The sequence below is a fragment of the Marmota marmota genome, unplaced genomic scaffold, assembly GCF_001458135.2.
Source record: "Marmota marmota marmota unplaced genomic scaffold, marMar, whole genome shotgun sequence".
NCBI classification, from domain to species: domain Eukaryota; kingdom Metazoa; phylum Chordata; class Mammalia; order Rodentia; family Sciuridae; genus Marmota; species Marmota marmota.
In genome coordinates, this window is record NW_026000130.1 from 9,152,141 (window position 1) to 9,165,023 (window position 12,883).

Genomic DNA, 12,883 nt, shown 5'->3' on the forward strand with positions numbered 1-12,883 from the left:
TCTCTCTCTCTCTCTCTCTCTCTCTCTCTCTCTCTCTCTCTCTCTCTCTCCTTCCTGGGTACCATGAGTTGAGCAGTTTTACTTTGGCATGCCCTTCTGCCATGATATACTGCCCCACCACAAGCCCAGAAACAACAGAGCCAGTCAACCATGGACTGAAACATTAGAAACCATAAGCCAAAATAAATCTTTACCTCTCTGAGTTGTTTTTCTTGGGTATTTTATCAAAGAGACAAAAAGCTGTCTAATATACTTTCCCAGCTTCATTCACTGCTTTGTCCTGCCTAGCACACAGATGTTAAGTAATCAGTACAGAAGATTCTTTTCTAGGAGTCAGATTTAGTTCATATACAGTTTCTTATGTTTTTATTCCAAATTTACCAACCAACTTTTCCTAGCTTAAAAAGGAAGCTCACTCAGTCAATGAGGGCCTATGAAGAATAATGATACTCAGGTATTTGTCAGAACTTACATTCTATATGTAGGTTAGTTTGGGGATAGTTAAATAATGACATTTATATAGTATTTTAAGAGAGCCTCTCTCAAGTTACATCCCTACAAGTTTTTTCTGTATTTTAAAACTAATGCATAAGACTCTATATTTATACCTGTTAAATGTCAACCAGCTGGATTCTAGCCTGTCAAGATCTGTTTGGATTCTAATTTTGTCACTGAACTTTGCTGTCCCAGCTTTGTGACATCCTTCTTCAGCTAGCCAAAAACGATGGTAATCTCTCTGGCACAGAGGCACCAGGAGGCCTTGAGCAGGAGAAACAGAATAGAATGTGAGAGAAAAGACTGAAAGCTGTAGACTCAGTGAAGTATAGAGAAGAAACAATCAAGAAGAGCAGGGGCAGGCAAAGAAATACTTAAGAAGATGGGGTGATAGGGTTCCAAAAGTTATTGCCTGAGGAGTATATCAGTAAACAATTCTGTTGAACATATACTATGATGGGATGTAATCTTAAGGGAAGATCTTCACACTGCATTAAGTTATAAAATCAAAGGGCAGAAGAATAATATTTTTAATCATTTTTGGAAAGACACAGTGACTTCCTTAATAGGGACTTTCTCTGGTGAGAGGAAGCCAGAGGTTAAACAAAAAACTTTATTTTCAATTTACAATTTCTACTTGGGGCTCTTAGTCCCCAAGTGCATTACTTTAAAGCTTATTCTAAACTATGGCCCACTGCATAATCATAATGCTGAAATACCTGAGAAGTGAGAAGAACTTTTTTTTTTTTTTTTTTTTTTTTTTTAGTACTGGGGATTGAACTCAGGGGGCACTCAGCCACTGACCCACATCCCATTCCTACTTGGTATTTTTTATTTAGAGACAGGGTCTCACTGAGTTGCTTAGCACCTTGTATGAGAAGAATTTTGACTAAAATTTTCCTAAGACTTAATAATTCTTTCAACTTAAAAACTCAAAATGTACTGGGAATCTCGTGCAGTTTAGGGATCAAAACATTTGAACATATTCTATGGCGATAATTTATTTTCCCCCAAAGGCCCCATTATTCAAGTTCATTAACTACTTGGTCACTCACAATGACATGGTAATGGGCACCTTCACAAGGCTCACCCTCCAGATACCCCAGCTGATGCAGGTGCCTATTCTTTGTTTGTAAATAACAAAGTCAGAGGGTAAATAACTGGCCAGTATGTATTTTCAATACCAGGAGCATCAGTCCATTTGTAGGCAAAACTTACCAACTTATACAATACTTTAAAAAAAGTTTTACATGGGTGTGCAAAAATTTTAGGACCCAATGAACCAAATACTGTCTTAGTATATAAACACCATTTCAAGAAATGAAGCTGGGGGGTGCAGTGTTGCCCACCTATAATCACTCCTAGCTACTTAGGAACCCAAGGCAGGAGGATCACAAATTCAAGGCTAGCTGGACAGGTTAGCAAGATCCTGTCTTAAAACAGAAAATTTTAAAAAACAAACAAAAAGTATGTGTGTGGGGGAAACTAGAGATGTAGCTGAGTGGCAGAGTGCCCCTGGGTACGATCCCCAGTATGGGGGAGGCAGAAATAACTACCTAATGGCAATGTAAACCAAACCAACTGGGTTTTGGGTACAGCTCCAGCCCATCTCTAAGAGATTCTGATTGAATAAGCACAGGTATTTTTTTTTGTGTGTGGGGGAGGGTACCAGGGATTAAACCCAGGAGGGTACCAGGCACTCAGCCACTGAGCCACATCCTCAGCCCCTCTTCTTTTACTAAATTATTTATTTATTCTAATTTGTTATACATAATGGCAGAATGCAATTCATTTCATATTACACATATAGAGCACAATTTTTCAAGACACTGATTGTACACAAAGTATTTTCACATCATTTGTGTCTTCATACATGTACTTAGGGTAATGATGTCTAACTCATTCCACCATCATTCTTACCCTTTTGCTTCCTCCTTTACCCTATCTAAAGTTCCTCCATTCCTCCCTTACTCCCCCCTCCCTCCCACCCCGCCCATTGCCATTATGAGTCAGCATCCTCATATCAAAGAAAACATTAGTCTTTATTTTTTTTTGAGATTGGCTTGCTTCACTTAGCATTATATTCTCCAACTTCATCCATTTACCTTCAAATGCCATGGTTTTATTCTCTTTTAATGCTGAGTAATATTCCATTGTGTGTGTATACACACACACACACACACACACAAAAGTTTCCCTATCCATTCATCTACTGAAGGCTCAGCCCTTTTTTTGTATTTTATTTAGAGACAGGGTCTCACTGAGTTGCTTAGCGCCTCCCCATTGCTGAGGCTGGCTTTGAACTGGCAATCCTCCTGTCTCAGCCTCCTAGCCACTGGGATTACAGACGTGAGCCACTGCACCCAGCATCACAGGTATTTTTAAAGCTCCTGAGCATTCTCACATTCTTTCCGGGAGAGCAGCATAGATTAAGACCTGTGGTCATCATTCTCCCACAACTTACATAGTTCACCACATTATACCTTTTTAGAACATCACTGTAGTACATAGGGATAAACTACATAATTAAAGTTTTTTTTTTTCCAGTGCTAGGGATCAAACCCAGGGCCTTGCATATGCTAGGCAAGTGCTGTACCACTGAGCTATGCCCCTAGCTCAAAACTTTGATGGAACACATTTTTGCTTTCTGTACATTGAGCTGTCCATTAGCACAGGTTACAACCTTGAAGCTGCTTTTCCCTTTGCCTCAGTACTAGGGATTAAACTCAGGGCCTCAAAATGCTAAGCAAATGCTCTACCACTGAGCTACATTTCCAGCTCTTTTAAGTTTTTTATTTTAAAACAGGGTCTCACTAAATTTCCCAAGCTGGTATTGAACTTTTTCCTGCCTCAGCCTCCAGAGATTATAGGTATATGCCACTATGTCCAGCTGCAGGTGCTTTTTGATATAGCTGGGAAAAAACTATTTAGGGCTCATCATAGAACTTCTATACCACCAAATCATTCAGTTATTCTTCTTCTGAATCAAGGTGTACAAGTTTTAAGCCCTTCAGCTCTTTTACATGCTCAAACATCACAAACAGAAACTAGCTTCCACATCAGATATTTGAATATAACAACATTCCAAATCAGATATTTGAATATAAAACAAAAGTTTAAGTAGCACCTCCCTGGCCTCACAATTTAGTAGGGGAAATAAACAACTACAATACCATGGGATTAGAGCTATTATAAAAGAAGCCCTAAAGGTGCTGGGCACAGAAGAAGGACTCCCAACCCTGACAAGTCAGAGACAGATTCTGAAGAGTGACTTAAGCAGACACTTCCGGAAGGTTTAGTAGAAATAAGCTGGGTAATGAGAGGGTGAGGGGAAGAATGTGTTCTGGAAGGGACACAAAGGGAACAGCAATAGAGGTAAGCAGGTGATGGATCTGGACTCGGCAGAGCTTGAAAGGCTCAAATTAAAATGAGTCTGGCATTTTCATCCCAGAGGCAATGAACAACCCTCCCTGAAGAACTTTAGGTAGATTCTCTGAGATTACTATGGCTATGTTCTAGGGAAAGGACCAAGGAAGGCAAGACCAGTGGGTGGACAAAGCTAGTACCCACCTCTAAGGTAGTAAAGAATGGTACAGTCTAGAGTGGTTGCAGTCATGATGACAGTGGTAGAAATGATGCCCACCCCACCCCACCCCACCCCCCCAAAAAAACAGGAGGAAGAGCCAATGGAATGGCATCTTAGCTTCCTGGCTGGAAACTGGAGAAGCTACTTGGCAAGAAAGGGGAGACCCATTTCTGAACATGATTTGAAGAACCTGTTGACTCTTTTCCACTTTTCCAGTAAGCACCAGCCATAAGGAAGAGCACAAGGACACAGTGCTTAAGTAAGAGTCAGATTCTATACAAAACTTTATATTTATTAAAACCTTCTCTATAAGAATTATACCTTTGACATGGGTTGGATATGGATTGAGTGTGTTCCCTGAAGGTTTACATGTTGAGGCTTAGTCTCAGCATGGTGGGGTTTTAAGGGTTGGAAACTAGTGGGAGGTCTCTGGAGGCTGCCTTGGGAAGAGATTAAGATAGTTCTAATGGAACCCTGAGTTAGTTCCTGTGAGGTTATTAAAAAAGCAAACCTCATTCCTGCTTCCTGTCTTGCCATGTGATCTCCCCCTCTAATACAATCCCACTACTCTGATGCCATCTATCATCAGGTCCTTTCCAGAGCCAAGCTGATGCCAGCACCATGTTCTGGAACCTCTAGAAACATGAGCTAAACAAATCTCTTTTCTCTATAAAATAGTTACCCAGTCTCAGGTATTTCATTACAGTAAGAGAAAAAGGACTAATACAACTGTTTACCCCTATTTTATAGACAAAAGGATGGAGGTACAAAATATGCACCCAAATTCACAGAGCCAGTAAGTACCTGTGTTTACTTATGGTATCTTCAGTATGGCCTTAGTTGGAGCTCTTAATGATAGCCTGCTATTAACTCTCATACAAACAGTCTGAGACTTATTAAAAACACATGGAGCTGAGTGCAATGGTGCATGCTTGTAATCCCAGTGACTCAGGAAGCTAAGGCAGGAGGATCACAAGTTCAAAACCAGCCACAGCAACTTAGCTTGGTACTAAGCAACTTAGTAAGACTGTCTTAAAATAAAAAATAAAAAGGGCTGAGAATGGTAAAGCGCCCCTAAGTTCAATTCCCAGTGAGAAACTCTGAAGGGCCAGTCAAGTGCAGCTGGGAAGTTTTGGAAAATGTGTGTGATGCTGGGAGTTTGAGTTTGTTTTTTATGAGAGGCTGGTCAATGACAGCGTGTTTTTTAAGGCTCAAATTAAAAATGGTTCTCACATTTTTATAAGGTAAAGAAAGGGGAAGAACACTCAACAGAGACTGGATGTGGCTCTGAAAATCTAACACACATATTATCTGGTCCTTTACAAAAACAATTTTGGAATCTCTTGTGGCCTTGGCAAGAACAGATTCAGGGAACCAGAATGGGGGTGGGGTACAAAAACCAGGCTGTCTGTCATTTAGGAACATAAAGAAATAATGGAGAGAAAGGTGGTTCTTTCACAATGTCTGGCTGTGAGGAAAGAGCTTCAAGAGGTCAAGGGGAGAGAAGAGGTTTGCTTTTTATGAGCACTGTTAAACACAAAAAGGAAGAAGTCCCTGAAAGAGAATGGATGAAAACCCAAGAAAGGGAAGCTGCTACTGAGAAAAGGTCCCTATTAAAGGGGAGGATATAGGATCCAGAACACAAATAAAACCCAGAACACCCTTCTGAGGTAACAAGAAGGCAGAAAAGGGTGTTAGTTTGCAGGCATGAAAGTGAACACATCCCAGTTTATGGCTTCTGCTTTCTCCAAGTTATCTGCTAGGAACAAGGCAGAACAGCAGGATCAGGGATTTACAGCACTATGTATTATGAAAACATGACCTGTGTGATGAAATCAACTACATTTGTCACTGTACAGCTTTGTAGTTAACAAAACTTGAGTCTGAATCTTGCTCTTAATAAAGTGAGTTATTTAACATCTTTGAGTCTCTCTTATCTACAAAAGAATAAACAACACCAGCTTAAGAGATTCTAATGATTTGACTTAAACAACTCAGAATTAGAGCCTTTAGCTGAAACTCCCGCCCTACAAACTGTGAGAACTCTTTCCCTGTTACAGAAGCGGTACAAGAGACATGGGAGTTAAGTGCTCTGAACTGTCCTCCGCTTTCTACTGAACCCTGTCCACACACTGGTGCCCGGTCCTTATTTTCCCCAAGCACAAACACATAAGGAGAACAAATTGGGACCTCATTAAAACGCCAAACTTTGGGAGTATTACTATATTCAAAAAAGCATTTCATGCCTAATTTTTCTCTTGGTTCACACATTTTTGACTATTTTCCCCCAGGGAGCCACCCTAGGGACAAAGACAGCCAACAGATGTAACTCAAGTAAAAGGGTAGCAAGACAAAGGAAGAAATTGACGGCTGAACACAGGATTTAAGAGATAAAGCTTGGAAAGGTACACGTGAAAGCTTTCTGCAAGGACAAAAGTGGGGCTTCTCGGCAGATTTCCAGTTCCCACCCTAGGAGTTCTCAGCGGTCCAGGTATCTAGGACCCTGTCTAATCGCCCTTCGGGGTACCGGCTTCAGCGACAACGCCTGGAGCCGGTCCAGACGTGTGGCCTCCGCGATCGGGGTCCGGAGATGTCCACCCGAGAGCCGAGGTCTGAGATAGCAGGTCAAGTCCCCTGTCGGTCAGCGGTTCAGCGGGGTTGAGGGCGCGGGGCAGTGCCTGGGGTCCAGTCGTCGCGCGGGGAGGGGGGCGGAGCGCAGCTGACAGAATTGGGGATGCGACACTCTTCCCCCTCCCTGTGTCCGCCTGGCATTCGGCGCCCGAGCCCAACCTCACCTGGAAGTGCTCCTGGAAGCGGATAGGGAGAATCTGAGCCATGGTAGGCGCGGGGAAGAGGCAGCCCAGGTTCCCCTCTCGCGGACTGACCAGAGGCAAGGACCACAGCTGCGCAGGCGCACTGTCCCGGGTCGCTTAGTACCGCGCCCCTCCACGCGAGAGCCCTGCGCGGGATCCCTCCGCTCGCTGTGAGGGTCCGCGAAAATTACTCCGCGAGCAACCGGGATGCCAGCACTCTTGTAACCCCAGCGCGTCTTAGCTCGTCTGAGGTACCCCAGATCATATGCGCGGGAACGCGGATTGGTTTTTGGGCTACCCCCGACCGGTGTCCATACAGGTGTGTGAGGGCAGGAGGACTGCGTCCCCAGGGAATGCTGCCGATGGTGTACCTCGTTCTAAGCTGCCATTAACCAGTGTCCAGAGTATGTGTGTGGGGGCTGGGGAGTGAGTGTGAACTACTCTCAGCAACTTCTAAGCGAAAGTTTTCCGGAGAGAGAAACGAAGTTTTTACACTGCCCTTGCCTAGAGCGAGCTTTCCTCCTGTAGAGAAGGGGCAGAGATGTTTTATTCTACTTCAAACTCTGAGCTGTTGCTTTCAGGGCCGCTTTTTATTCAGGCAGAGGAGTGACATAAACATGAAAATGGGGGGGGGGTCTTGCAAATACGTGTTACAGATGTGTTCCTTTTCAAGGTTCAGCCACCTTTCCGTTAGGAAACATTTTCCTGGCTCAAAAAGATTTCTAGAGAACTCTGTCTCAGAGTATCAATGCTGAGATCATCCAGTAGCAGCTAACCAAACAACCTGGACTGCATGAGGTTGCTCAACAGTAGTAGTAGGGAGCAGGTTGGAAACTCGACCCCACACCTGGTTTGCCCAGGGGTCAGTATTTTTCTTGAGGCAGCCCAGCATTTGAAGATGTGCATTGCATGCAGATGACTAAGTTGCTTAAAAGATGTTTGTCAGGAAAGGGAAGACTTTGGCATTCAGCATAGGCACTGCTGCGGTGTAATCAATATCCCTCTACCACTTTACAAAGAGACAGGGGTAAGTTTATATGACTTTGGATATGGCAGTGGTTTCTCAGATATAAGACCAAAGAACAAGGAACAAAAGATTAAAAAAAATTCTGGAAACTTTAAGAGATGAATGAAGTCCACTGTCAACAATACAATTATTTCCACAATAGTTTGACTATCTAGTAGCCTAAAATGTTAAAGAATAGAATGGAAGGTTCACTTTCAAATTAAAAATCTCTTTTCTGATGTTAGTCAAGATCTCTGCAGGTTGCTCTTCAACATCTGTGGTCTTATCTCCTAACAAGAGAGCTGACTTGCTGTGGGTAGTAGTACATTTCCCAAATTTATTTTGACAATAGTGCCTGTGACCCTAAGTACCCATTTCCCCAGGGCTTTTTCTTTTTTCTTTTAGGTGTGGGGAGGGGTCAAACTAAAAAGTTATATCTTAAAAGAATTTTAAGAATACTGTTGTAAAGCAGAATGACGAGATTGTCAATAAATCAGGACCTCACCCAGTGTCTGTACTTGGCAAGGAATAAAATGTCCCAACCTGAAAAGGATGTTAATATTTTCACAACTGGTGAGTAACTGGCCAGGTAATCCTGAAAAACAAAATGAAATGAAACAACCCTCAAAACAAAACAAAAATTCTTTAAATCCTTTGTGCTGTTTTATCTTTATAGGAGAAATGGTGAGCTCCTACAACTCAGTAAAACCAACAACCAAATAAAAAACTGGGCAAAATACATGAACAATTCATTAAGAAGAAATGAGTGATGTTAAACATGAAAAATATGCCCACCCTTACTCATAAACCAAAGGCAGATTAAAATATTGTTTATATATATATATATATTATATAGATTATATAATATATAGCTGGGTGCAGTGGCACATGTCTATAATCCCAGTGAATCAGGAGGCTAAGGCAGCAGGATCACATGCTTGAAGCCAGCCTGGGCAACTGAGATCCTATCTCAAAATTAAAGAAGGCTAGGGATGTAACTCAAGTGTTAGGAGTGCTTGCTTACTACATAGGAGGCTCTAGGTTCAATTCCAGTATCAGAAAAAAAAAAAAAAAGAAAGAAAGAAAGAGAAGGGAATGATAAGAAAAGAAAGGACAGGGGTAAGTTTATATGACTTTGGATATGGCAGTGGTTTCTCAGATATAAGACCAAAAGAACAAGGAACAAAAGATAAAAAAAATTCTATGCATTATAGGACACTATCAAGAATGTGAAAAGACAAATCTGATAAGGAACTTTTATCGAGGATGTATTTAAAAATTCTTAATGATAAAAAGACAACTAAATTTGAAAGTTGGAAAAGGATCTGAATTGATTTTTCTGCAAATAAGACATACAGTTGGCCAATGAAAATATATTCAATATATCCAATGAAAATATATTCAATATATTCAATGAAAATATATTCAATATATTCATAGAGAAATGTAAATCAAAACCACTAAAAGATACCACTTTACTCTCACCAGGATGACTTCAGTAAAAAATTATAAATACTGGCAAAGATGTGGGACAATTAGGACCCTTATACACACTGGTATGAATGTAAAATACTGCAGCCACATTATAAAGCAGAATGGTAGTTCATCAGTTACTTAGTCACCATATGATTCAATGTTTGGATCTGGTATGTCCCCCAAAGGCTCATGTGTTGAAGATTTGGTCCTCAATGCAGCAGTGCTTAGAAAACTTTGGGAACTGACAGAATCATAAAGGCTCTAACCTCATCAGTGGATTAAAACAATTATATTTTCATAAATTGATGGCATTATTGGGAGATGATGGAAACTATCAGACGTGGGTCCTAGTTGGAAGAAGTAGGTCACTGTGGACGTGCCCTGAAAGGCTATGTCTTATCCCTGACCACTTCCTTGTTTTCTTTCTGCTTCCTAGTTGTCATGAGGTAGACAGCTTTGCTCTGCTGTGCTCTTCCACCATGATGTTCTGCCTCCACCCCAGGTCCAAAGCAATAGCCAACCATAGTCGGAAACCATGAGTCAAAATAAATCTTTCCTCTTTTAAGTTGTTTTTCACAGGTATTTGTAAACTGCAACAAAAAGCTGACTGATACACTGAGCAATTCCACTCTTGGATATGAAATCAAGAAAATGAAATCATGTCCACAGAAAAACTTATACAGCACCATTATGGATAATTGCCCAAAGAGAGAAACAATCCTGATGTCTATCAACAGGTGACTAGATATGCAAATGTGGTATTCCATACAATAAAATATTATTTGGCCATAAAAAGAAGTAGTGATACATGCTACATGAATAAACCTTGAAAATTATGCCAAACTGGATGTAGTGGTACATTCCTGTAATCTTAGTGACTTGGGAGACGAAGGCAGGAGGATGGCAAGTTTGAGACCAGCTTCAGCAACTTAGCAAGACCCTCAGCAACTTAGTAAGCCCATCTCAAAGTAAAAAATAAAAAGAACTGGTGATGTAGCTCAAGTGGTAAAGTACTCGTGGGTTCAATCCCCCAGTACACACACACACACACACACACACACACAAAAAAAAAAAAAAAAAAAAGAAAGAAAGAAACATAAGAAACCTGTCAGAGCAGACCACATATTCTAAGATTCTGTTTATGTGAAATATCCTGAATAGCCAAGTCTATGGAGGTGGAAATTGATTGGTGGTTGCATTGGGATAATGGGAATGGGATATGACAGATAAAAGTGTTATGAGCTCTTTCTGGAGGTGATGAAAATGTTGAAGGAAAAAAATTTGTCATCCCTCTTTCTCCTCTCCTTTGGTGACTCCAATTCCCTGTATATTGGACTATTTGAAGTTATCTCATAGTTCTGATATTTTTCTTTCTTTTGGAATTTTTCTGTTTCAGAACATTTCTATACCTTTAAGTTCACTAATCTTTTTTCCCTGCAGTGTCTAAAGTGTTGTTAATCCTATCCCATACATTTTTCATGTTAATGATTAGTTCTCATGTCTAGAAGTTCAATTTGTGTCTTTGCTAAGTTTTCCCACATCTCTATATAACTTTTGGAACATAGGAGTAGTGTTGTAATCTCTTTAAATGTCTTTCTTTGCCAGTTCTAACATTGGTTCAAATTTTGGTTCAATGTGGACTGAAATTATTCTTTTTGGATCATCTTCCTGCTTCTTTGTATGCCTTGTTATCTTTGTTTGGATGATGGACATGGTTAGCTTCATCTTGTTGGATGTTGCATATTTTCATGTTCTTATAAATCTTTAAGCTTTGCTTTGTAATGGAATTAAGTTACTTGGATTCTTTTGGGTTAAATGGATCTTCGTGTAATTATTTTCCAATACAGAGACAAAACTTTCTTGAGTATTATATTAAAGCCTGTGAGTTATGAGCTTTTCTAGTCTGGTTACTAGCAACAGGCGATTTTCACTTTTTTTTTTTTTTTTTTTTTTTAGATTGTTCTTTGTTTGGCCTCAGCAGTTGTTTCATATGGTAGTTTCCTCAGGTGCTTGCACTCTTCAGTACTCAGCTGAATACTCAAGAGGGCCTTCTCTACAGATTTTTAAGGTTCTCTATGGAGCTCTCTTCTCTGGTGTTTTGTCTTGTAAACTCTAGCTGCCTTGGTCTCTTGGATTCTCAACTCCATTTCTTCAACTCAGGTGTTGGCTGGGTTCCACTTCACTTTATTGTGTCCTGGAAACCCTCTCTCCAGGTAGGAAGCTGGGGCAATTTTGGGTTTGCCTTGTTTCCCATCTGTCTTTTTTTGGTGGTACTGGAGATCAAACCCAGGACTTCACACATGCTGGGCAAGAACACTGCCTCTGAGTTACACCTCCGGTCCCCATTTCTCTTTTTTTGATATCCAGTCTTGAAATCATTGTTTTATTTATGTTGATTGGGTCACTGGTTGTTTCAGGCAGCAGGGTAAATCTGATCTGATCTGTTATTTCATCTTGGTTGGAATTGGAAACTGACCAGTTTTTCTCCATCCTCTCCAAAGAGTTGTAGTAAAAACACAATTGCCAACGTTTACTTCAAGGGAGCATTTTCTAAGTGATAGGACTTTGCCTACATGATCCATTTGTCTTTATAATTATGTAGGCTTTCTTAATCTCATCTCTGTTTGATAGCTGAAAAAAATGAGGCCCAGGTTTTTACTGGTTTAGATCTCAGGCCTGTTGGTCCTAAGGCTATGTATATCCTGTGGCTTCACAAAATTCTCAAATGTTGTCTTGTTTTAGTTGCCAGGGATGCTGCTTGACCAGTACAGTAGCATCTTCCTCAAAGAAAAGCTCCTCCACTTGCAGCCTGCCGATGTCCTTGAATCTCATCCAGCCATTTAATATCAGAATGAGAGAAGGAATGGGATGGCCCCTAGGCAGGGAAGCAGCCAGAGAGGAGATGTCAAAGGTCAGAATCACCAGGCCTTTTGATTCCAAGACCAGGGTTCCTTACCTAGACTCAGAATCACACATAGCTGGCAAGGTACTGGGGGTGGGGGTGGGGGGGGGAGTGCGCAGCCTTACCTGTGTTTGAAGATTCTGTAATTTTAACTCCTTTCCCATGGATCAGCATCTTGTCCACTTTCTAAGAAAATTCCAGCTTTCCTGATAATTTTTAATTATCGATTACAATAAGTACACTCAACTTTGTACTTATTGTTTCATGAAATTGGCTAAGCAGTCATCTCCAGCCCTTGGTACCCAGCATGATCGGGACCTGGGGCACAACTAGGCTAGAACCAAGAATCAGAATGCCTCATTTGGCAGATGACATGTGCAAGGTGGCCCACTTGCTAGCCCCAGGCCAGCTTTAGGAGCTACACCACCAGAAAAGTGACTTCCGTACTGAGAAATGAATTTATGCGTGGGGGGTGGAGATCAGATGAAATCAAAGGATCCTTTCAAGTTGAGATGTTTTCTCACTGCCTACTTCTTAGGAGAAAGATCCACAGTGGAGGAAGGAAAGTGGACATCAGAAGGAAAAGGAAGGGGAAACCACAATGA

General features: G+C 41.1%; 1 protein-coding gene across 5 annotated transcripts in view; it reads right to left on the reverse strand.

Annotated features, from left to right (window-relative positions):
• Positions 1–7,023, reverse strand: part of Cltcl1 (clathrin heavy chain like 1) — a 101,278-nt gene extending 94,255 nt beyond the window's left edge. For all 5 annotated transcript variants that reach the window (XM_048785130.1, XM_048785128.1, XM_048785129.1 and 2 more), the window contains exon 1: positions 6,877–7,023. In XM_048785130.1, the coding sequence (XP_048641087.1) occupies positions 6,877–6,918 (42 nt within the window). In that variant the 5' untranslated portion in view covers positions 6,919–7,023. The remainder of the gene's footprint in view (positions 1–6,876) is intronic.
• Positions 7,024–12,883: the final 5,860 nt, after the last annotated feature.